General features: G+C 32.4%; 3 protein-coding genes across 4 annotated transcripts; 1 reads left to right on the forward strand and 2 right to left on the reverse strand.

Moving 5' to 3' along the window:
* The first annotated feature begins 280 nt into the window (after positions 1-280).
* LOC129787570 (cytochrome P450 307a1-like) lies at positions 281-6,206 on the forward strand. The gene is made up of 3 exons (XM_055823282.1): positions 281-979; positions 3,580-3,994; positions 4,083-6,206. The coding sequence occupies exons 1-3, from the start codon at positions 541-543 to the stop codon at positions 4,834-4,836; spliced, it is 1,608 nt and encodes a 535-aa protein (XP_055679257.1). The 5' UTR covers positions 281-540; the 3' UTR covers positions 4,837-6,206.
* A 214-nt stretch (positions 6,207-6,420) lies between these two features.
* LOC129787545 (uncharacterized) lies at positions 6,421-12,675 on the reverse strand. Of its 2 annotated transcripts, none has more exons than XM_055823247.1 (4): positions 12,310-12,675; positions 9,006-9,268; positions 7,921-8,886; positions 6,421-7,852 (listed from the first exon to the last, which is right to left on the reverse strand). In XM_055823247.1, the coding sequence occupies exons 1-4, from the start codon at positions 12,376-12,378 to the stop codon at positions 7,156-7,158; spliced, it is 1,995 nt and encodes a 664-aa protein (XP_055679222.1). In that variant the 5' UTR covers positions 12,379-12,675; the 3' UTR covers positions 6,421-7,155. The 2 variants fall into 2 exon arrangements, with proteins under 2 accessions (XP_055679222.1, XP_055679223.1); XM_055823248.1 differs by lacking the exon at positions 12,310-12,675 and adding an exon at positions 10,451-11,155.
* A 324-nt stretch (positions 12,676-12,999) lies between these two features.
* Positions 13,000-23,507, reverse strand: LOC129787646 (uncharacterized). Its single transcript, XM_055823375.1, has 5 exons — positions 19,509-23,507; positions 19,304-19,384; positions 17,307-17,453; positions 15,516-15,704; positions 13,000-15,219 (listed from the first exon to the last, which is right to left on the reverse strand). The coding sequence occupies exons 1-5, from the start codon at positions 19,582-19,584 to the stop codon at positions 15,134-15,136; spliced, it is 579 nt and encodes a 192-aa protein (XP_055679350.1). The 5' UTR covers positions 19,585-23,507; the 3' UTR covers positions 13,000-15,133.
* Positions 23,508-23,580: the final 73 nt, after the last annotated feature.

Genomic DNA, 23,580 nt, shown 5'->3' on the forward strand with positions numbered 1-23,580 from the left:
TTAAGGTCTTATGTAGTACGACGCGCGAAGAGTGTGTGATCAATACACAAACAATGTATTATTTATTATGATATCCCGCATAGCGATATCAGAGAGTGTATATCGACTGTAGGCTATATGTATATTATTGAGATACACTCTCTGGATTTTCTTTATACCCCAACCCAACGAGCATTACAAATGTGTATAGAAAATGATCAATGAAAGGCAAAAACAGAAGCGCAGAGAGACTCGATTCGGGGATGCATATATAAGCAATTGGTAGTCACCGAAAAGACTCAGTGTACGTTTTAGTCACCTCTGGGGATTGTGAGACTAAAGAGCAGTCGGTTATATCGTATCACAGGATATCACTTTATTGATCCACATTATTTTCACTTGAGTTATCGTGGCGTTTTAGTTCAAGAAAATTAATTGATCTTTGAGCTAATTCTTCATAGTTTTTTTTTGCTTTAAAAAATCACATTTTTTGAGCTTTGCAAATTTTCACCAATTTAAATTTTTAAAAAAAAAGGACAATTACAATAGTTTCTTGTGACAATGGCCGCCGGTATAGTGCTAACACTTATCCTGCTCTTTGTAACATTAATTGTGAGCTACATCCGGGTTCTTATGGAGTGGCGTCGTAAAGTGTACATCACATCCGTGCCATTTACGAAGAATAAAAATCGTCAGTCTACAGATCACCTTTCGGTGGAGCCCGTGGTTAAAGAATACGATCAAGCTCCGGGTCCAGCACCATGGCCAATCCTTGGAAATCTTGCACTTCTGGGACAACATGAAAATCCCTTCCAAGCTTTCACGGAGCTCAGCTACAAATATGGTGATGCATATAGTCTCACATTGGGTACAACAAGATGTTTCGTCGCAAACAATCTCGAACTCATTCAGGAGGTCCTTAGTCAAAATGGAAAATTCTTCGGAGGACGCCCAGACTTTTTACGCTTTCACAAACTCTTCGGTGGTGACAGAAACAATTGTAAGTACCATCAGTAATTGTTTAAGAATTTTTTTCTAGAACATTTTGGTGAAAAGAGGTTGAAATTTTTCATGTCTTCCACATATTTCACACTGTCTCTGTGAGCCAAGTTTATTACCAAACGGAAATAATATTGCTGAAGTGCGTTAATTTCACGCACAACTTTGCAAATTTTCCACACATACCATTTAATTTTTCCAGACTAATGCGACTGAATTGAGTTCATATTTCCTACAAATCTTAATTATTGCCTAAAAAATTTAATAAAGTCCTGAAATATCGTTGATTTTTATTGGAATAAAAAATGGAGTTTGAACCGGTATGAATTTAAGCTTTTTTTTTAGTAAAAGTTATTCAGTAAACGCGAACATCAGAACTGATTTAATTTAAATATAAAATTAAACACAGCTTGTTCTAAGTAGGTATTGTTTTTAACATCTTTTCTTTATCACACGTCCGGAGCACTCACAGTTTCTTTCAAGAATAAAATTCGATTGCAATTCGAATAAAATACATTCAACACACCAAAGATTTTATTCTTATTTAGAAATGCTGAATAATGTAAAAATTATTCGTCTTTCTTTCCCAACACTCCAGAAAATATTGAAAGATCCAAGATAATTTTAGCCACCATGGGGTACTTCTTTAGAGCTCGATGTTTTATTTATTATAATCTCACTCACAGTCTTCTCGCTAAAATTCTTATTTTAAAACAATATAGAGAAGGTATATAATTTCGTTACACCCTTACATTTTTTTACATAAATATAAAATACATAAGTGCATCACGATGAGAATCAATTAGAAGATTTTCCTCTCAATTTCTTCATTGATTTTCGACGCTTATTTAATTCTAAACATGCAACAATATTTCTTCGGCGATAGACGTAAGCGCAACATAATACTCTTCACGCACAATGAATGAATATTTGTGGTTTGATTTTTCTTTAAAAAATGAGTTAAGAAAAATATAAAGGCTTTTATCAAATATGTAAAATAAGAATCAAGAAGTACAAAAATATTAAAAAAAAAAACGTTATTTTATGCAAAAATTTAAAATTATTTCTTAAATTTTTGCAATTTTAACAATCTTCTTAGAATTTTCTTTAAAATTTGAATGAAAGAGTTGATAGCAAAGTGGGTTATAGGAAAATGCCACAGATTGAATTTCCACGAAGGAAACAAAAAACAGTGGGCAAGGTGGACAAGACGTTGAATGAAAGGCAGAGAGCCAGCTAGAGTAAAAAAAAATTGTGCTGAAATACAATTTAATTGTTCTTTATTGACTTGAATGAATATGGGAGGGATATATACCAGCCAAAATGGATTTTAGCTCAACGAAATTGTGACTCTCTTGTAATTTGATCAAGTGCACGAATTGCAAACTGTAGTATAGCATTCCATGGTAACATTCATTGGTGCCACGGGCTTGTGCGTAAGTTTTTTTTTGGCGGGAGAATGCAAACAAGAAAGTATAATGAAATTATAGTCGAACTAATCAGATTAGTGGAAAAAAAATCTCTGCGAATAATACTTCTTCCGGAAATTCATATTGATGCACACAATCTGCACAAAGAAAAGATTTCTTTTTATTTGGCCTCGGGTGGGTAATAATGAATAGGTGAAATGAGAATTCATCATAGTGAAGAGATTAGGTCATTAGTTTCCTTACTAGTGATGTTTTGAATTTATGATAACGTGCACGCATTAAAATTTTTCTTTTCAATACACCTGCTCCATCATTCTGATATTTATTTTACTTTTATTAATCACATAAATAATGATGATGATTGTTTGTTCTTAAAAGCCTAGTTTCATACACATAATACATAAAGTAAATAATACTCCAAGTCCTAATGTTTTTTTCATACTTGAGAGAATTTTTGTAATGGAGCTATGGCTTTAATTACATTCTTTTTAATTGGATTAAAAATACAAGTGTTGTACTCTCATCCATTTGGATTAACTTCCCCTGCGTAGCAATGTGAGTGGCAAAAGATTTTTTTTCTATATACTTTTCACTATGTATGTGCAATGTACATAACACTTTTGTTTTGAATATTGAATTAATAAAAGAATTGTATTTTATTACATTTAAGAAAGAATTAGAATTTTAAAAAATGGGTAACTTACCTTTTGGGTAAAACTTGTGATCCCGTCTGTCTAAGATAGGAAAAGTCCCCAAAAAAAGAGCAGGAAAAAGAGGAATTAGGAAAAAAAAGAAAATTATCATGCTATCAAAATTCAGCGCGTGAGAGCTAAACGGAAAAAATGTCGCATAAAGAGGAAACAGACAGACAAGGTCTCTAGAATAAATACGATCACTGATATTGATGATTAAATGAATCTCTAAACTAAAAAAAACCAAGCGACGAGACGCACGCGGAGACGTTTCAGTTCTCCTTGGGGGACAATCCGACGGAGTTTGCAAATAAAAATTGAATTTTGTAACCTCCCCCTTGTACCGATTGACCTACAGAGAAATGTATTGAAAAAAAACTTTTTTTTCCGGAAGATCTTTGGGAGATCATGAATAAAAAATTCTGAATCTTAAATTTGGATTTAAGCAAATGGATTTTTTTCGTATCTTCCCTGAACAGCACTAGCCTTATGCGACTGGTCCAATTTGCAACAGAAACGACGTAATTTGGCAAGGAGACACTGCTCCCCGCGTGACAATTCAGACTACTACCGCAAAATGTGCGACATTGGTGGGCTTGAAATGGCGGAATTCCTTAAGGTTCTTACGGCTAAAGTGGGAAGCGGAAAAGAACTCCACGTGAAGGAAATTCTTCAGACTACTGCTGCCAATATGTTCTGCCACTATATGTGTTCCATTCGTTTTGACTACGAAGATCAGGATTTCCTAAAGGTGGTCAACTGCTTCGATAAGATTTTTTGGGACATCAATGAAGGATATGCTGTTGATTTCCTGCCCTGGCTATCTCCATGCTATTTGAAATTGCTCAATAGAATTTCTTCTTGGTCAACGGAAATTAGGAAATTTATTCTAAAGTGAGTTATTTTATATTTTTCAATTAATTTTTTATACAAAAGATTTTTTTTTATTTTGTCCTAATTTAAATTTTTTTTTAATTTTTAGGCGAATCATTGAGGATCGAGAGCTTTCCTTGGATGTAGAGGAAGATGAGACAGATTTCACAGATGCCCTTCTGAAGAGCATAATTGCTGATCCTTCCGTGACACGAGATACAATTATTTACATGCTGGAAGATTTCATTGGGGGTCATTCGGCAATTGGAAATCTTGTAATGATATCCCTGGGTTATGTGGCTCTCAATCCCCATGTTGGTGTACAAATCCAAGCGGAAATTGATCATGTGACCGAACGCAAACGCCCAGTGACGCTATTCGACAAGGAAGATCTCCCATACACAATGGCAGTTCTTTTTGAAACATTGCGCTATAGTTCATCACCAATTGTGCCACACGTGGCTACCGAAGATGTAACCATATCGGGTTATGGCATCACAAAAGGCACAGTAGTCTTCATTAATAATTACAAGCTAAACACAAGCGAGAAGTATTGGGATAATCCCAAACAATTTGATCCGACACGTTTTCTCGACGAAGAGCCCGCAAGTGATGGTGCAACCAAGCCTAGGTATCGTTTGAAGAAGAACTTACCTCATTTTTTGCCATTCAGTATCGGAAAACGTACATGTATCGGTCAGAATCTTGTTCGAGGTTTTGGTTTTGTAATGCTCGCAAGCATCATGCAGAATTTCAACATCTCAAGCATAGATAAGAACTGTATCAAAATGTACCCAGCCTGTGTAGCTTTGCCTCCAGAGACCTATCCCCTTACCTTCACACCTCGCAGCCATCTTGAATAAATTCCACGTAGGTTCTATATTTTCCTATTCCAATTACACATAGAAAAAAATTTAAAAAAAAAACCCTGCAAAATTTGGGTATTAAGAGTAGAGTTAAGAGTAAATATGCATCTCACGAAAAAATTATACTAGAATAAAGAAAAAAAAAATATAAATATATAAATGCAAATTTTTGAAATTCTTAATTTGTGAAGAGTTTTAAAGAAACCAAATTAGTTAGTAGTAAGAGATAAAAATCAACCAATATACCAAAATATCGCTTAATATTAGCATAACGATACAAACTCTACTCGCATACCCTTTCACCCTAATGTGCACAAGATTGTTTCTAAATAATTAATACGGGTTTACAAGTTTATTACTTTTGCTGCAGTTGTGCATTTAAAAAAAATTTTAGATGCCATTTAGACTTTTGTGATAATTTAAGTGTGTACGTGCTTTTTTTTTATAAATGAAGAGTAAACAATAAAACAGAGATAGAATGCAAAAAATACATTACTTTGTAAATAGTTTGTAAGGAGTGTAGTGAATCTATGACTGATTAAAAGATTTTATATAAGTTATATCTCCCTATATTTGTCAGTTTATGTTGCTAGCATTAAATTATGTTCCTAGCAATTAATCCCTTTTGCTTGGTTTTATGACAGAAAAGTTTTCCTCTTGCCAAGTAAAAAAAAAATAATTTTTTATAAAAAAATTTTCTCTACATTATTTCTTTAAAAAATATGGAAGCATCTTGAAAGATTTTGTATGTAAAATATTCCTTTTTGTGTCCTATTTCTTATCTTTCATAAAAAAAAGATGGCTTAGTATTTTATTGACTTAAAATTTTTTATAATGTTTATTTTTTTCTTTTACTGATCATGTAAATATATAATTCACAATAATATGCTTAATTTGTATAAAAATATATTGTTATTATACTACGATGACCAATGTATTGAAAATAAAATATCAACACAAAAATTTCACCATAATCCAAGAAATTTTAAAGCTACACAAATTAAACGATTGTACACAAATTCATTCATTTAGTTAAACAGTTTGTTTTAGCTTCATATATTGTTTATTTTATAAGCATTTTTTATACATTTAAATTGTATATACATACATAACAAGAAAATATTATATTAATAAGATATAAAACTGACTTAATAAATTGTAGTAAAAATAATTATATATATTTAGCTGATATTAACATTAACATTATATTATTATATCTATATATTATACCTATTTTATGTGTTACAATATAAATTTCCTTTTTAAATAATTAACACAAAGTAGTTTTATTGTAGTACAATATTTCACGGTGGTTCTACACATTTTTTTTTAAAACACTCTTTTGATTTCTAATAAATTTTATTACCAGCGCCAATTTGATTTTTTTATTTCCAGATTTTTTTCAGCTTTCTTTTTTGTTTGTTTTGACTTTGATATCATAAAATATGTAAAATATTGTAAACAATGTTTTAAAATTGTTGGTATGTTTATCTTAAAAATTATGTATTACCTAACATTAAAAAGCATAGTAAATGATATAGTTGTTTTATATCTGGGATAAATTGAGTTCATCAATGATCATAAGATTAATATTTTGCTTTATTATTTAGCATAAAACACCTAATAGAATTTTTATAATTCAAATAATTTTCACATCTTATTGGCTGATTTATTAGAATAGTTTGTTGTTCAGTAGTACCTTTCCGATAAATATGAATACAAATTAATTTGAAGGTTTTAGAAACCATAGTCCTAAAAAAATAGTTGAAACATTTTTTTTTCTATCTCTCACGGTGAGTAAATGAATTAAGTGCAATTAAACATACAATGTAACATTTAAAATAGTTGGTGATTGATAAAACGTATTGGTAGTGTTTTGTTTAATCAAATAATATGCAAAATGATAATATTCAATAATTTTCTTTTTACTTTGTAAAAAAAAGCAAACAAATTCGCAGAGCAGCTCTCCCCTAGGGGTTGCATAGTCCGCGAAAAAGTGCTAAGAAAACTTTAAACTATGTACTGCATTATATAAATATTTAGCACTATGTACAATTTTTCATTGAAAATTAAATAACTCTGTCTTCTTACAAATCTAAAGGTATCATAAGGTAATTTAATCAAAATTCATGCAGATTTTGGGAAAATGTTATATGGTGCTGTTTTTTGTCAATCTACATAAATGCTAGTTTGAATAAAATTTACAGGACAATATTTTCTTGCCTAGAGTCGAATAAATTCGCACAATTTGTTGCAAAATAGGTAATGTGTAATAAAACATCATGTGGGTATGTAAAATACTTTCATTTTTGTCCCTCAAACTTCTTGTTCCATCATCTTCTGCCCCAATTGATTAGCCAATTGGGATTTGTTCACCTTACTAAAGTCACTGAAGACAATTTTATCCTGCACAGCAGCTATATCGAGATCTGGTGACATTTTTTCGAATCCAGACATCATGGATAAGGGACTCGGTGCATGATTTGTATTGAGTAAATCCTCAATTGGGCCCTTTTGCCCTGAATCAGTGCATTTCTGTCCCCCAGGCGGTTGCCATGTTGAATCATCCAAATCCAATTCCGCGAAGAAACGTGCCTTTTTCGATGCAGGCGACATAGCATCATCATCAAATACAAATGGTGGCACATTAGCACCATTGGATGTCATTAGATCATCGAAATTCATATCCTCATCTACTAAAGCATCTCCTGTAAATTGATCCTTGCTGTCAAAGAGGAGATTCCTATTCCGATTCTGTTCAATGACATTATCCTGAATAGCCTCAGCAAGTTCTGTTTCCTTGATACTTTTGCCCAACTTCAGATTCGGTGCTGCAATGAGTGCCATACTGAGCAAGAGAACCATGAGACATGTTGCGGGCTGGGCTGTATTTGTGCCCTTCGATAGTAATGCCTGCAGTTTCTTCATTTGACTCGTGAGATTTGCATTTTGGCTTTGAAGCAACTTAATTCGCTTCATCAAGGTGTGATTTTCCTCTGTGCACTGTTTCACTCTGGAAAATAAATTTATGAGATTTTAGTAAATTTGTCTTTTAAAATGAAATCATTAATTTATACTGACCTTTCTTCCAATCCATCAACATATTCCTTCTTGCGTTTACGGGAATCTTGTGCGGAGATCTTATTTCTGATTTTTCTCCTTATCCTCTTCAATTCACGTTCTTCATGCTTTGTCAGGGGATAATTTATGGGCAAAGTGATACCCTCTTTAGCTAGGAGACGCTTCTCTTCGAATGTTAATATCAATTTATTCCCAGCAACAGTTGATTCTCTGAAAGTTTCTTGATCTTCATCTTCCATCGTGTCTACTTCCTCCTTGACAACAGTATTTGATGAAATAAGGGGTTTGTAGAGAATTTCATCCCATGTTACACTCTCACCGTCAGACGTGTGATCTGACATTGAATCTTCAAGTAGTTGTTCCTTCGACACCATAACATTGTTCGGTACAAATCCCTGTTTTGATTGTTGCAGTAAATTTGCAGCAGCTTGTTTTATAATTAATGGATGATTTGTTTTATTCCCATTGGGATTTATAATTTTTATCGTTTTTACATCTTTCACATTTTGCAGGGAAACCGGCAGGAGGATGGATTTTCCATTTCCCGCGTTTCTCTGAATGGTAACCAACTTCTTCAATTTTCCAGCATTAACAATGTCATCCTTATTAATAATTACGGGTGATTTGATAATTTGGGATTTTTGTAGCTGGATAGTAACTTTCTTTCTTGGAGCTCCATTTGTTGATTGATTTCCCAAGATGTTCCAATTATTTCCATTAATCGGTGTCATTTTATACAATTTCATTTCCTTGGGAACTGCATCAAGTTTCTTCTTTTTCTCTTCCACCACATTCTGTGGTACTTTATCCTCTGTTGATCGACACCTTTTAATGCTCTGTGCCGTATCCTTTCGTACGACACGTAAACTCTGCTGCATAGGTGAGTTCTGACCACCGCGCTCACTTATAGAGGGTCCAGGGGATGACACAACTGGACTCAGAGGTTCGTATTCTGGACTCATTTCTCTGCAATATTTAATTTTTGATTTAATAATAATCTTGCGTCTTATATCAATAAAATCTATATGAAATTTATCAAGGAAGAAGGGGAAATTAATAACCCATAGAGATGTAGTAATACTTACAAGTCCAAATGATCACTCGAGAGGCCACTGTCTGAAGCAGCACTTGAGAGGGACAGTAGACCATTCTCATCATCATGTTTTAAATCAAATCCCGGGAAATCTGGCTCATCTGAGTACGATGACACGCGATCATCACCTTCCATGAGGCTCGATGTGATCTGCTTAATTTGCTCGTCGTCATCCAGATTTGGGATGAGATTGTCATCCATGGAGAAAAGGGACTCCAAAAAGTCATCTGGGCTTGATGGCCATTCCCCTCCTCCCTGCAAACATTACAAAGAATAAAAATTTTAAAGAAATTCATCGAGCAACATAAATTAACGAAGTTCTGATCCATTTTATGCATTGCCAACTACAGCCAGATTCATCAGAGAAAACGAGTTTATGAAAATGTATGTACATGAGTCGCTTTGCTCAGACTTTAAATAGAAAGGAGTTCGCAAAAAGTGAATTGTAGGTACCTATATGAAAAACGTGGCTCACTGATTTTTCCGCGCGAAACTGGCTCACCAAAATTTCAATCGAAAGAAAAGTATGAACAGTATGAACGTATAAAACATCCGTTAATAGTGACTTTTTAAACCTTTCACTTTACACGCACTAACAAAAATCTTAATACATCTTTTCCATACATTTGTACCATTTTTAAGCAAAATATTCTGTAATGAATTCACCGGTATTGAGATATTAAAGAAAATATATTACCAGCATGAGACAGACATTTGGGGAAAGTTTACAATTTACAGATTTCCCCAATTGTGTATACTGAAGTAAAAAAAATAAATTACTGATAACTCATTTCTTCTTATTATTTTTTAAGATTAAATATAAATCGTGTGTGAAAGGTCAGATTTTAGGTCAACATCCCCTATAAGTTTTATTCACGTTAGACATTGAAATATTAAAACTGAAATTCAGCGATAAATTTCGTCTTTCCCAACTCGTATTGGTTAAAGTAATATAAAATCTAAAACGACATCAGTCTTGGCTCATACTCCATTTCATAAGTCTCTTATCAGAAAATTTGTGACGGCTCAAGTACGTAAGTGTTCCATTTTCTTTCTTGAAAATTATCATCATCACAAAAAAACTCCACCTCCTCTCAAAGACAGAAAAAAACTTATTTAGGCTATAGGCTACCATATATTTATTTAAATAATAAATTATGTTGAACTTTATTCCAGAGAAAGGAAAGAGAAACTCAGAGCACAATGAATTATTAGGTGAGTACTCAAGATAGTGAGAGATTAATTTTTACTCCATCTTGGACAGAGTCTGAATTTTTACTCTTCACCACGTGCTAAACTTGCTCTTTCCATATTTCTTGAATTAATTATATGAGACGCATTGGAAAATTTGAATTTCAGGTATATAACTAGAATACCTGTTTATAGGAATTTTTAGTTAGGCCATTAAAACACTAGTTGTAAAAAATATATACGTACGAAATTAAACATTTTATCGTTGAAATCCATTCCGATTCGTAATTTTTTTTCTATTCCTCAGTCTTAAGACCTTTCATCCCATTTTTATTTAACACAAAAAATCGTAAAGCACAGTTAGAGAAGCTCCAAAAAAGGAATAAGAAAATTCACAAGCACTTGATTGCCAGAAAAAAGTCTTTTGCACACCATAAGAAGCACATTTTGGAGCTTTAAGAAGCACGAATATATTTTTGATTACGTGTCAGTGGGAACATGAACATATAATTCTCCGGCACTTTCCAGTGAACTTGTTAAAACCACAACGTCTCGCTCCTCACTCAATAATGTTCCCATGATAACTGCTCCTAAGGCCATCTTATAATTTTATATTTGCTATCGCTCACACATTTTTATATTCCTGTACATATTACATAAGAATAATTACTCCACACGTTTAATTGAAAATATCAAGCACAAGGTATATTTTTTAGAGACATTTATTTTTCACAACATATTGCTTTTTCAACGTGGCAAAATTTGTTTATCACGAAGATTTATTATTCTACTGCAAGGGAAACGTGAATTTTTATTCTTTTGCTATTTAATTGAAAAATAAATTGAAGACGGTACTCAATTTGTACATCCACCGAGATCGAAAATTCAACATGAAACTCTCGTTCCGATCTCTTAATTTCTTTCACCGCCCTCCAATACGCGCAAACACAGACTATGGCTGGCCATGAGGAAATGTCTGTTGAAAATCACCTTTCTTCTCTTTCATGTTCTCTCACACATATCTCAGCAGAGACAGGTAAAGTCGGTAAAGTGAAACAATCCGAGGAAATACCTGTTATCAGTTTGTAATCGAAATATTTGAAATTGAAACTGAAGGGTTAATATTTCAAAATTTTAATCTCAAGAGCGAATTTTAAGACTCACGGTAGATACAGTGGTACCTTAGTATAAAGACCGCTCTAATGTACTACTCTCATTCATTATAAATAATGTGTGTGGAGAGTACATCCGAGCGGTCGTTATACTGAGATATCATTGTACATAAATGAGATAAAAGAAATATTATATACATAATAAAATATTATATATAGAATTACATATAAAGGAAATTTAGCTAAAAACATAATCGACGTTTGTTTATTTTTTTTAAATGAGCAGAAGACCACGTCAACACATTCTGGAATTCTTTAACCTCATGAATCTTCTACCTACAGGTAAGGTGAAAGGCACTTTGTACAAGATATGGGAGCGGAAATTTCTCATCTTCGAAGTAAGTTGCGTCATTTATTTCGACGGAAAAGTACAAAAAAAAAAAGTAATTTTCATTACTATTCTCATTAAAATTTTAAGGGTCAAGAAAATAATATTTAGAGCCTTGTCTTACCTAGCTTATAAAGATTTCAAGAAAATTATACTCAGGTTTACAATTTAAAATTTCAATATTAAAGTGCATTTTTGCGTTTATAAATAGTTTATGAATGAAGACAACCGGACTACATATAACAATTGTTATGAGAATGTTACATGAACTCTCTAAAAAATAGAACATGATTATATACATATAAAAGCAATGCAATATGTACAGGAATATTCATTGACAAAATTGTTTTTTTTGTATCCTCTATTATTTCTTTCTTTATTTTTTAAACTTTTGTTCTTTGATGTACCTTTCGTCCTCAATGATCCTTTCACTGATATCGTAAACAAAGTATTTCTTATCTTAATTTCCGAATATTGAGATTATAAAAACTCGCATATATAGTACAATGTGATGAATCACGACGTTATATTGTGAATGGGTTGGTAACATGTTATCATACGTAAAAAAAATGCATTTAATGAAAGAATTTTCTCCTGAGACTCACCATAAAATCCGGTGGGTCGCTATTTAGTAGCTCTTGCTTTATATCGTGTGTCAATAGATTAAAATCCATCTTATTTGTAAATTTTTACTCTCTTTTTGTTAATTATCATCAGACAAATTCCACTTTAGTCTATGAATTTTTCCACTAAAGTTCACAAAGATTTTTTTTCACTTTTCTTCACTTGTAAGTAATTACAAGATTAGCACACCTGCTTTCATAAAGTGTATTATGCGATACAGGTAGTCTCTGTATTTTTGTTTGGATGAAATATGTTGATTTTTAATGCAATATTGAATTTCTCTCAAAAACAATCTTCCCAAAAAGATTGAAATTCAACCAATCAGAAACCTCCAACGCGTCCGCAAACTGTCAAAAGAAAATGAAGTTTACCCATTTAATAATCTCGCCATATTTTGTCATAAAAGTACTCGCATTCTTTTGTGACGCCATATTCGAAAATTTTTCAGCAGATATTCTCCTAAAACTCGGAGGAATATCTGCGGAGAAAATTACAGTGGAGACTTCGTAATACGAACAGTGATTGCTCTTTATTGTAAAAAAATTATTGTACTTACAAGAAGTCTTAAATGAATTAACTTAACTTTAACTTTGTAGGGGGAACTGCATTGTATTAAAAATCGAGTGCAGAAGAGATTAATGAGTAAAACGTAAAAAAAGAATCACATAGTATACTATCAAGAAATTTTATTTATATAATAATACAGGATAATACAATAGGTAGGTATATTTACTAATTTAAAAATTATTGAGGCACTACCTTTTCTTTAATATTTGTGTAAGGTGCACTTTCTAAAAACAGACTATCAGTAGCAGCATTCTTTTAGCAATATCAAAGAAGAAAATTAAGAAAAGTAATGCATCAATATTTTTGCTTGGATTAGAACAAACCATTTTCCTTATAAATACTGCAGAACATCTCATGGCTTAGCTCATTTTATTGATTAATTTTTGTTTATGTGAACTCTATCAATTCTATCAGCTTATTTAAACCATTTTTATAGCTTTCATGTCTGTACACAATATTTGTCTCATATTTATTTTGGTTGTCTTTAATATTCCGTTTTTGACTGTATTTGGCTCCTTATATTCCTTTCTTTCCTTTATGCTTATTTATGCTGAATTAATTCAAAATGTTCATTGTACGTTTTCGGTGATATTGATAATGACAATGTTACAAGCATAGTTTTAAGGGTCAAAAGTACACAAGAAGTGCTTCTCATAGTCTGTTATTAATGCGATAAAAAACTATCAAAGCTCGCATTGATTTATTATCGGTAATTATTAGTATCTATTAGTTTTGATTTGTATTTAGACTAGTGTTTAGTAGAAGAGAAAAATAGCATTCATTTAATCTAGAAAAATTGTTTTTTTTTATTAAGTTTTGGTTTGATTCTAAGGTCTAGTATGTATCTCTAAAAAATAAAAAGAACAAAAAAGAAAAGTTCTTTTTGTTAAGGCACTACTGTATTATTTCTATTGTACTTTATATCAGTGATTTTCTTTTAAATTCTGAATACCGAGTTGTAGTTTGTTATTAAGGATCATTTTTTTTAAATATCTACATTGAATGTTTGCAATATGTATGTACAGTGGGACCCCAGTACAACGACGGCTTGGTTGAACTACTCTCGCGCATTGAAAATAATGAGTGTGAAGAGTACATCCGAGTGGTCGTTGTACTGGGGTCCCACTGTATTTAATGTAGTCCTTAAGCAAAGGTGAGCAAGTGGGGGGAAAGTTATTAATATAACCACCCTCAACTATTACACCACTAACAGCCGCATTGTGAAATTAACTTTTTTTCTTTATGCGGGAGGTATTAAAGTAAACTGCTCGTTGGATAAAAATCATATTGTTCAAACACTCCATTATTTTTTTCTTTGATCATTTTGGTTTATATTATGTATGTAAATTTTTAAAAATAAACATTTTTACATAAATTTCCATTGATGTAATAATAAAACATTAATTTTATTGCCTAAAACGAAGGAGTCGACATATAAAATAGGAAATGATGGTAATAAACGAGGTTCTTATATTAATTAACTTGTTATTTATTGCTCATCTAAAAAAAAGGTTATTCTGTGTGATTAGTAGTGCTTGTAGTGCTCTAGCAGCTATAATAATTTTTATTTATAGGGATCAAAGCTCTTTTCTTTTATCTTAAGTCTAATTTTTTTTCAATAAAAAAGTAATATTTTACATGAAAATAAAATTAATTTGAAAAAAAAAGTTATTTTTATCTGAAAAATATTTTTCAAATTAAGAAAAATTATAATTTGTGTTCACAGCTATTTCTATATAGATTGATTAGGAGAAAAAATCTTTTTTTTTTCAAAGGGTACATGGGTTAAGACAACATGAATCATGCTCACTAGCTTCTAATGATCCATGTCATGCTTATCCACTCTTTAGTTCTGTAATATATTTACATAACAGAAAATTGAGAATAAAATTAATACATATTTTATCTTAAAGTTTTCTGTTTGATTTTTTTGTTTTATTTCAATTTTACTCGCAATATTGCATTCTAAGGTCACAATAAAATTAACATCTAGGCATGATTTATAAACATACTATTAAGAACGAAAAAATATTTCATAAGGAACTACACATATAATTATTAAAAGAATCATTGTACATAGTATTTTGTTCTTTTTTTCTTGTTGTAGTTAGACGTTGCGGTGTATTATTTGCAGGTAGTGCTTTGATGATTGCTTTTCCCTTGAAGAAAATGTATCTTGTGGGCATCTTGTGTGGACACTGTGATTGCTTATTAATTTAGTAGTGATGCCTTAGTATATTACTGAAGTGGCTTCCTAGCCATAATTGAACCAGCTACTAATGATATCAGTGGCACGATGATTCCAGCAAAGATGGTGATAGCTCCTGTAGTTTATAGGTTCTCAAATTATTTTTGGCATTTTTTCGCAATTCAGCCTTCTCAAGTCACAAGGACATTACATTCATGTATGTACAATATTAAGGGTTAATAAAAGGCTGAGTTGGAATCAATTAAAGAAAAGCTCTAGGAAATTTCTAAGTAATAAAAAATTGTCAAAAATAAAATAAATAAATAAATTTTCTAATTATATGGAATTGTGTAAAATACATATAATTTATTCTAACTCCCTGAGCACTCAAACAGAAATAATATAAAATTAAAACACTATTAAAATTTTTACCACTGCAGTTGTTGTTCCGTGGACTCTCTGAATATCCGGCATCCTCATCGCATAGGCACACTTTTTGTTGGTCACCTGAAGTGCTGGATTGAACTTTATTTCCCAAAGCTGTTGTTTTTGTTGAATTTTCCACCGCACAGAGCATTCCTTCTTCACATTGGTTGCTGTCTGTGCACATGTGCTTCAAGCCTGAAGTTTTTTTTTAAGACAAAAAAAACAATCAAATAATGTAGTAAAACAGGGAAAGAGTTTTCCTTTTTTGCAGCTTAATTGCTTTCTCCGGCTTTCTCTTGGAAATGGGAAAGAACGCGAGAATTTATACATAGCGTCGTTGTATTTAATTTGCATGTAATTACTCGTGAGCCACCCTTATTATATACTCTCTCTCTCTCTAGCATATTCTGGGCAGAAAGGGTAAGTGTAATTATATTAGCATGGAACATAGTGCGCACAGAGTGAACAAATTCACATGTTCTAATTTTGTTTGATCATTTCTTTAATTCTAACTAAATTAATTCAATTAATTTGATTTTTTCTTTCTCTTTTTTTTTCAGCTGCGATTAGAATAATGTTAAAGCAGGTATGTAATATGTTTTTTTTTATGAATAATAATTAAGCTTATGTTTGAGAATGAATTGATAATTTTATATTAATTCTTTCTGTTTGACTTGGATTGAATTTAATTAAAGAAAAAGCTACAAAAGTTGCCTAATTATTTATTAAAACCCTGCAGATATATTAATCTAAACGTCCCCAATTAGCAAGAAAAATAATTTAAAAAAATAATCAAAACTCCAAACATGTTTATTGAACCACCCTGTGTAATAGTATACTTAAAAAGAATTGTCAGCATAGAAAAAAACAACATATGTATATAGCTTCAATTAGTAATTAATCTCATATGTAGAAAAAAAATTCTTCACATGAGAATCCTGTACTTAAAGGGAAGGTTGAAAAAAGAAATGAAAATTCTGTTGAAGAATGGAATACCATTGAGGTATAGGATGATGCAGATAACAGAAAGTAGGTTAATAGCGCGAATGATAGAATTAATTCACACCAAGTGTGGTCAAGACTTCTAAATCTAAAACGCATTAGATATACATATAGAATAGAAAGAGAGAGAGAGAGAGAAATTATTCGCGCTTAGGGTTGGTTGGGACTCTAAGACTTTGCTCAACGTCGTAACATTACGAATGTATGTAGTGATTTGTGGGTTAAGGGGGTTAAGGACAAAGTCAATGACAGGCTAAATAAGGAAAATGCATGTACGAGGAGAGTTAATCATTATTTTAAGGAAAAAGTTCGTATTAGCGCTATTTCGGTGTTTGCATTTTCCCATGTTCAACACATCCTTCCACCACATTGCACGATGGTGGATTGTAAATGAAGAAATTTTACATTTATAAATTATGTATTCAATTTGGGGTATTTTGTACTGACCATGATAAACAAGAAAACTAGCAATTCATTTGCATGCTATATACTCAAGTTCAGCGGGGTAATTCTTTAAGAACAATATTCCTCCTTTTATACTCTGATAGAGAGTGATTAGAATCTCTCAATTGATTGCAGAGCTACAAAAGGTCACAACATTGAAATATTCAGGATTTATCAGTTACATGACTGAAAAGGTTGGGTTTCTAATTTACAAGTATGTACTGTACGTACATATATAAGAAAGCAGCTAAGAGCTTTTACAGATCTCGTAGGAAAGGCGTATTCCCAACATTTTCAAAAAAGCTTTTACTATTAAATTATATTTTATTCTTATTAAAAATTACAACTTACCTTTGAATTTTGCTTGACAGAATCCGTTAACAGGAGCTGTGTAGTCCCCGCATAAGCATCGAAAGCGATCATCGTAATATTCTTTCACACAGCTTGTATTCAGCTGAACAAAACAATCGGAGTGAGTTTTGCAGTCTTTCGCCCTCACTGTCGCAAAAATAAATAAAATAAATAGCTATAAGAACATACTTACGTAGGTATGTATTGCGGTAGGTATAGGTAACTAAAATACTTCCGCATTGATTCTACGCCTTATAAGACTCATGCATGCAAATTCGTATACGCATATTTCTCTATTGCTTGGAAATCATTGTGGAGCATTTTCATAAATTCAACGAATATTTTAATAAGATTCGAAAAGATCGAATTTACTATAAAAATATATTTTTCATTCCGTAATCTATATAATAAAGAAAGGCCTGTTTGTTGGTGAACGTCGTTCCGACTTTTTTATACAAATCCACACCGTTTATCCGATCGCGATGAAATTTGGTACAGAGGCTCCTTATAACAGGCGGTTTCAGATGGCCGTATTCATTTTCCCCCCAAAGCCCCCCTTCAGGTAGCCCCCATAGAGATTTCATGCAGTTTTTGCAAATTTTTGAATTTGGCGCCTAAAGTGTTGTATGAAATTGATTTCTTCTCTTTGCAAATTTTTCCTTTTTCGTTCGATGAGAGCTTCCCATCTATATAATAAAGAAAGGCCTGTTTGTTGGTGAACGTCGTTCCGACTTTTCTATACAAATCCACACCGTTTGTCCGATCGCGATGAAATTTGGTACAGAGGCCCCTTATAACAGGCCGTTTCAGATGGCCGTATTCATTTTCACCCCAAAGCCCCTCTTCAGGTAGCCCCCATAGAGATTTCATGTAGTTTTTGCAAATTTTTGAATTTGGCGCCTAAAGTGTTGTATGAAAATGATTTCTTCTCTTTGCTATTTTTCTTCTTTTTCGTTCGATGAGAGCTTCCCATCTTCTTTCTTCTATATAATAAAGAAAGGCCTGTTTGTTGGTAATTCGTCGTTCCGACTTTTCTATACAAATCCACACCGTTTGTCCGATCGCGATGAAATTTGGTATAGATGCCCCTTATAACAGGCAGTTTCAGATGGCCGTATTCATTTCCCCCCCAAAGCCCCCCTTCAGGTAGCCCCCATAGAGATTTCATGCAGTTTTTGCGAATTTTTGAATTTGGCGCCTAAAGTATTGTATGAAAATGATTTCTTCTCTTTGCAAATTTTTTCTTTTGGGATCGATAAGTGGCCCAAATCTGCCTTTAAACCATCACATTTTATTTTCTCTCTAAAATTTGCGCGAAGCGCAACAAATCCCCGCGAAGCGGGGCGAGGTAAATTGGAGCGAAGCGACAATTTACCTCGTATTTTCATAAGTTTGCAAAGTATTGCAGCATAAGATGTGGTACCCTTATTTTAATTTCTCATATTCTCAATTTCTAAAACACTTTCCTTGGACAAAATAAATTTCCCTTATCCGACAATCTAAAGCAACTATCACCACGACATAAGGGTTCTTTCTTATAACTCTTAATCACGAAGCGGACAAACTTGGTGTGAGATACGGGAAGTATTTAATGACTTTGTTACCTTAGTTTTAAATAAAAATAATACCTACAGTGTGAATAAGGAATGTTCCAATAATTATGGAAACTCTACAGGAAAAAATTGCTCAAAATGTCCAAAATCCATTGATAATAGAAAAAATTATTTTCAAAAAAAAAGAAGAACCAAATTTGAATTAATATTTGATCACTTTGCAGTTTTTTCATCTTAATTTTAACTCAAAATCGCTCATAACAGTTTTCGAGTTAATAAAATATTTTCAATGTTAGAAATTATTCGAAAATTTGATAATAATAATAGACTTTTTTTGAAAAGATTAAAAAATTTGCATTGGTTTATTAATATAGCTAAAAATCCTTTTTCTCATCTAAAGCCACATTTATTAATTAGCCCCTACTTCCCCTATAGGATTATTACCTGGTGGCGGTGTTGGAGGTTGTGGAAGCTGCTGATTAGGATTCGGTTTACCAAATGTTGTAAGTGCTGTTGAACTCACTCCTAAGACACATAATTTTTTAAACATATATTTAGTATTTCTTTAAATAAAAAATTATTAATCTAGAAATATTGAAATTTGAATTTTAAGTCACAACTTTCGAAAAGTATATGCATTTAAATTTACCAAACAAGACGATGAAAACAGCAGAAATCATCGTTAAACTGCCACATTGTGTAAATCTCTTTAGTGGTTGATGCATCGTAAAAAAAATTAAAAGTATTAAATTCACTCGCAAAAGTTCAATATTACTTTTTTTTGTTAAAAAAAAAGTATTTGTGCCCTTTGTATAATGATTAATCTCAAAAGACTCCTCTAATTTTTTCAGAGATGTTGATATGTCACATTGGCTCGCAATTGCTGCTCATGAAGAAAATCCTGTAGCTTTTCTCGAATGTAACGAATAACAGATCTAAACGGTCTCATTAAAGGCACACTAATTTTTGATTATTTTTTTAAATTAGTTTTAATTGTGTTATTTTTTTTTCAATCACTTAAACTCTTACACTGGTTTTTAGGTTTTTCTTTCAATTCTTTGAGAGAGTATTGATTGAAGGAACCTCTCCGTTTACTTTGCAACTATTCACAAGGATTTCACGAAGAAAAGTGAGGGTAATGGCTATTTTACCAAAAGTAAAATTCTCTTTACAAAGAAATTGATGTTGCGCATGCGAATTTACCAGAAATTTAACACAAGAAACCATCTAACTTATACACCTTTTTTGCTACTATGTAATAAATAATAATATGCAAAATATGTAGTTGGAATACAGAACTAAGAACAAAAACTATAGAGGGGTGTTTTTGAACTTATACATACACGCGTTGTACCTTAACAAAGAGCACAAAATAAATTTATTGTAGGTATAACGCATTATATAATATATACATACGTTTATATTATATGTTTTATATATGTATATAGATTAATTTAGTATAAAAACTTATCCGGAATCATGTTCTCCCCCCCCAAAGAAATAAAATTCAAGAATTGCGTGACAAGAAATTTCTTCTATAGAAAGGAAAGCTTCAGATAATGGGCAAAACTGTGCTTAATTATATTTGTTGTATATATATTTTCTTTTTTAACCTCTGCTGGAAGAAACTACCACAATCGAAAAATGTAATAATTGATTAATTTTCACATGAACAGAAATTGTTCAAAGAAAAATTTCACCTGGACACCAACCAAGGTGTAAAGGACGGTGTTTTATGTATACTATACATATACATTGATTACTTAAGATTATCACGCTACCGATTGCGTCAGATTATGCTCATCACAATACTCACGTGAAGGAGCTGTGACGTTTTATTTATTTATTTTCCTTCATAATGTCAGGTACGTTTCTTTGTTGCATGATTGGAAAGAAAAATGCAATGTTTGTTTTACATTTTGTTAGCAAACGAGCATTCACCTCAACTGCTTATAGATAAAAAAAATGTACGGGTAAGCTGACCAAGCTTACGAGAGCTGTGTTTCTTTCAGTGTACCAATTTTGTGAGAGCAAACTAGAACCCGAATTTGTTTAAATACATGCAAAGTCGGGAAAAGTTGAAAAGTCATCCCCCAAGAAATCTTTAAAACGCCATATCTCGGGAACGGCTCCATAGATTTTCGAGTTTGAGCTATCGTTGGAAAGGTCTTAACCTCAACTATAATATATTAAAATATGAAGTAAATCAATAATGGCATTTTCGAAATATTCGAGTTCGAAATTTTCGAAAATTTTGATTTTGACTTTAGCGCCGCTCGCGGTCATTTCTCAAACTTGCAATGTTCTAGACATTTGTAGGGCTTCACGAAACCTTTCATTTGCACTTGAGTTGATCAAAATCGGACTTGTAGAACCCGAGATATGACATGCCAACTTTGGAAGGCTATATCTCGAGAACGGAGACATAGATTTTCTTCATTTTTGGCATGGAGCTAGATAATATAGTCAGCTATAACATATCAAAAAATGAAGCAAATCGATAATGGCGTTTTCGAGATATTAATCGAAAACTCATCGAAAATTTTGTTTTTGATTTTTGGCCCCCTAGCGGTCACTTTTGAAACTTCGGATGTTCTAGAGAGTTGTAGGGTTTGTTGAGATCTTTCATTTGACCCCGGATTGATCAAAATCGGTCAAGCCGTTTTCGAGTTATGGTCGATTTTCGATGAAAAATTGTGGCGGCCATATTGGCTAAGCGGCTTGACCGATTTTCGAAAATGAGGTATCGTTGTAAAGCTCTTGATGGCCCCTACAACATATCAAAATTTCAGATTTTTAGCTATTACAGGGGCTGAGATATTGCGAAAACAAAATTTTGAGATTATCCAAAATGGCGGACGGGGGGGTGGGGGGTAAAATTTGACATCATAATCGGATGTCTTCCGGTCGATATTTAAACTTTGCCGTTTACCGCAAGTCTCTATCTATTACCGTTCTCTTGCAATTTAGCGTTAGGTTCCGGCCGGCCGGACGGACGGACGGCCGGAAAAAAAATTTTTTGGCGCATACGTTTTTTGAAATGTGGGGAACCTAATTCGTGCTCATCCCAAGTTTGAGCCCGATCTGACGACTTTCGATTTTGCTCGGTACACAAAAGCTGTGTCTGAAAGAAACACAGCTAAAATGTCATTTAATGAATCAATCTGAATCTCTGAATATTTATTCTTAACAGCAGATTAACATGAAAAAGTTCAAGGAGAGAGATAAAATAAAATGAATCTCTCAAGAACGGAATGGTTGAGAGAATATCAATCAATGAGATTCAATTGCCAAGTCCAGATATTAATAATTATTCTTAATAATTAAAAAAAAAAGTTGGTGTTCCACTTTTATGCAGTAATAGCTAAATAAGGTTCTTAACCCTTCTTTTCATAAGAGCTTAACCCGAAAAAAACCACAAGTACAGACCAAAGTTTTCTTTTTTAGATTTGACCAATTTGACCTTTGTGGGCCTGCCTTTAGGGGATAGTGAGTGGATTTGGTAAAGGCTCCTTAAATCGATGAATATCACTCTCATTTTTCTTCAAGTGTATAAAAAGGACTTTTTATTTTGTTACCAACCAAAGCTACTCATACATAGCCAAATAGTCGAATAAAAAAGTAAGACAAAAAGCAAAAGAATTCGAAGGATTAATTCGGTATCGTGACTGAGATTAGCTTGTGAGTGAATTTAGTTTGCGTTGACAAGACTTAAAAATAATCATTGAATGCTTTTAGAGACAAGGAATAGTCCTTGCTTTTAAAAAAAGATTTTAAGAGCAATTAGAGTTTAATCTTTGCTATATTTCTTATTAATTAATTGGTTTCTATTCTAATCATTCTTTAATGTCTTATTATAAATTAATATGTTTAAAATCATTAAAAGTTTCCATTAAGTTCTAAGTGTTTTCTTAAGAAATCCAGAAGTTGAATGAATTGCTATATAGCCCTCCAAGTGCATCGAGTGAGAGCTATATAAAAAAGAAAAGCACGAAAGGGCTCTATACCGAATACGGAATATTTTATAATAGTGGCCTAAAAGTTTTTTTTCTTTATGTACTCTTATGTGAAAGAATAATTCCTTCATTGGAAAAGTGCGTGCAAATACAGACTTCCTACCTATTTTCTATGTATAGCAGAGGATTGATTTTTTTTACACTCAAATACCACAAATGAAATTCTAGTGAGGAGGTCGCTCTCAGAATACTTTGCGGATCGTTGGGACTAAACTCCACCTCTTCAGTAGACCCCGTGTTACGTGCTCCTTTTTCTCATTGCTTATTCTTCGATTTCTATTCCCCACGTGAAGGAAATCTTTCTAAGAATCTGTTTCAGTTGATTTTAATAATTTAAATCTTTATTAATTAAATTCATTGAAGAAAAATTATTTGAATAGAATTTTCATCTCTTTAAAAGCTCAGAAATTCTTTTCTTTTGACCAAATGAAGCACGATGCGTTGAATTTCATTATATATGTATCACAATTGAGCACCCTTACTATACATAAAACTACGAATAAGACATAAAAAGATGACGTCGTAAGCGTGAGTCCTGCGAGTCGTATGACGTCAATAAAATTCGTGTGGTAATAACAACGCAATGGTATTTGATGGGTAGTAACTAACGAGAGAAGGGTAGATTCTTATCTTACGGACAATAAGTATACGGCACGATTTAACAACGGAAAAAATGAAGGTGATCATCAATCTTCAGAAAGATTT

Source organism: Lutzomyia longipalpis, chromosome 1 (assembly GCF_024334085.1).
Source record: "Lutzomyia longipalpis isolate SR_M1_2022 chromosome 1, ASM2433408v1".
Taxonomy (NCBI): Eukaryota; Metazoa; Arthropoda; class Insecta; order Diptera; family Psychodidae; genus Lutzomyia; species Lutzomyia longipalpis.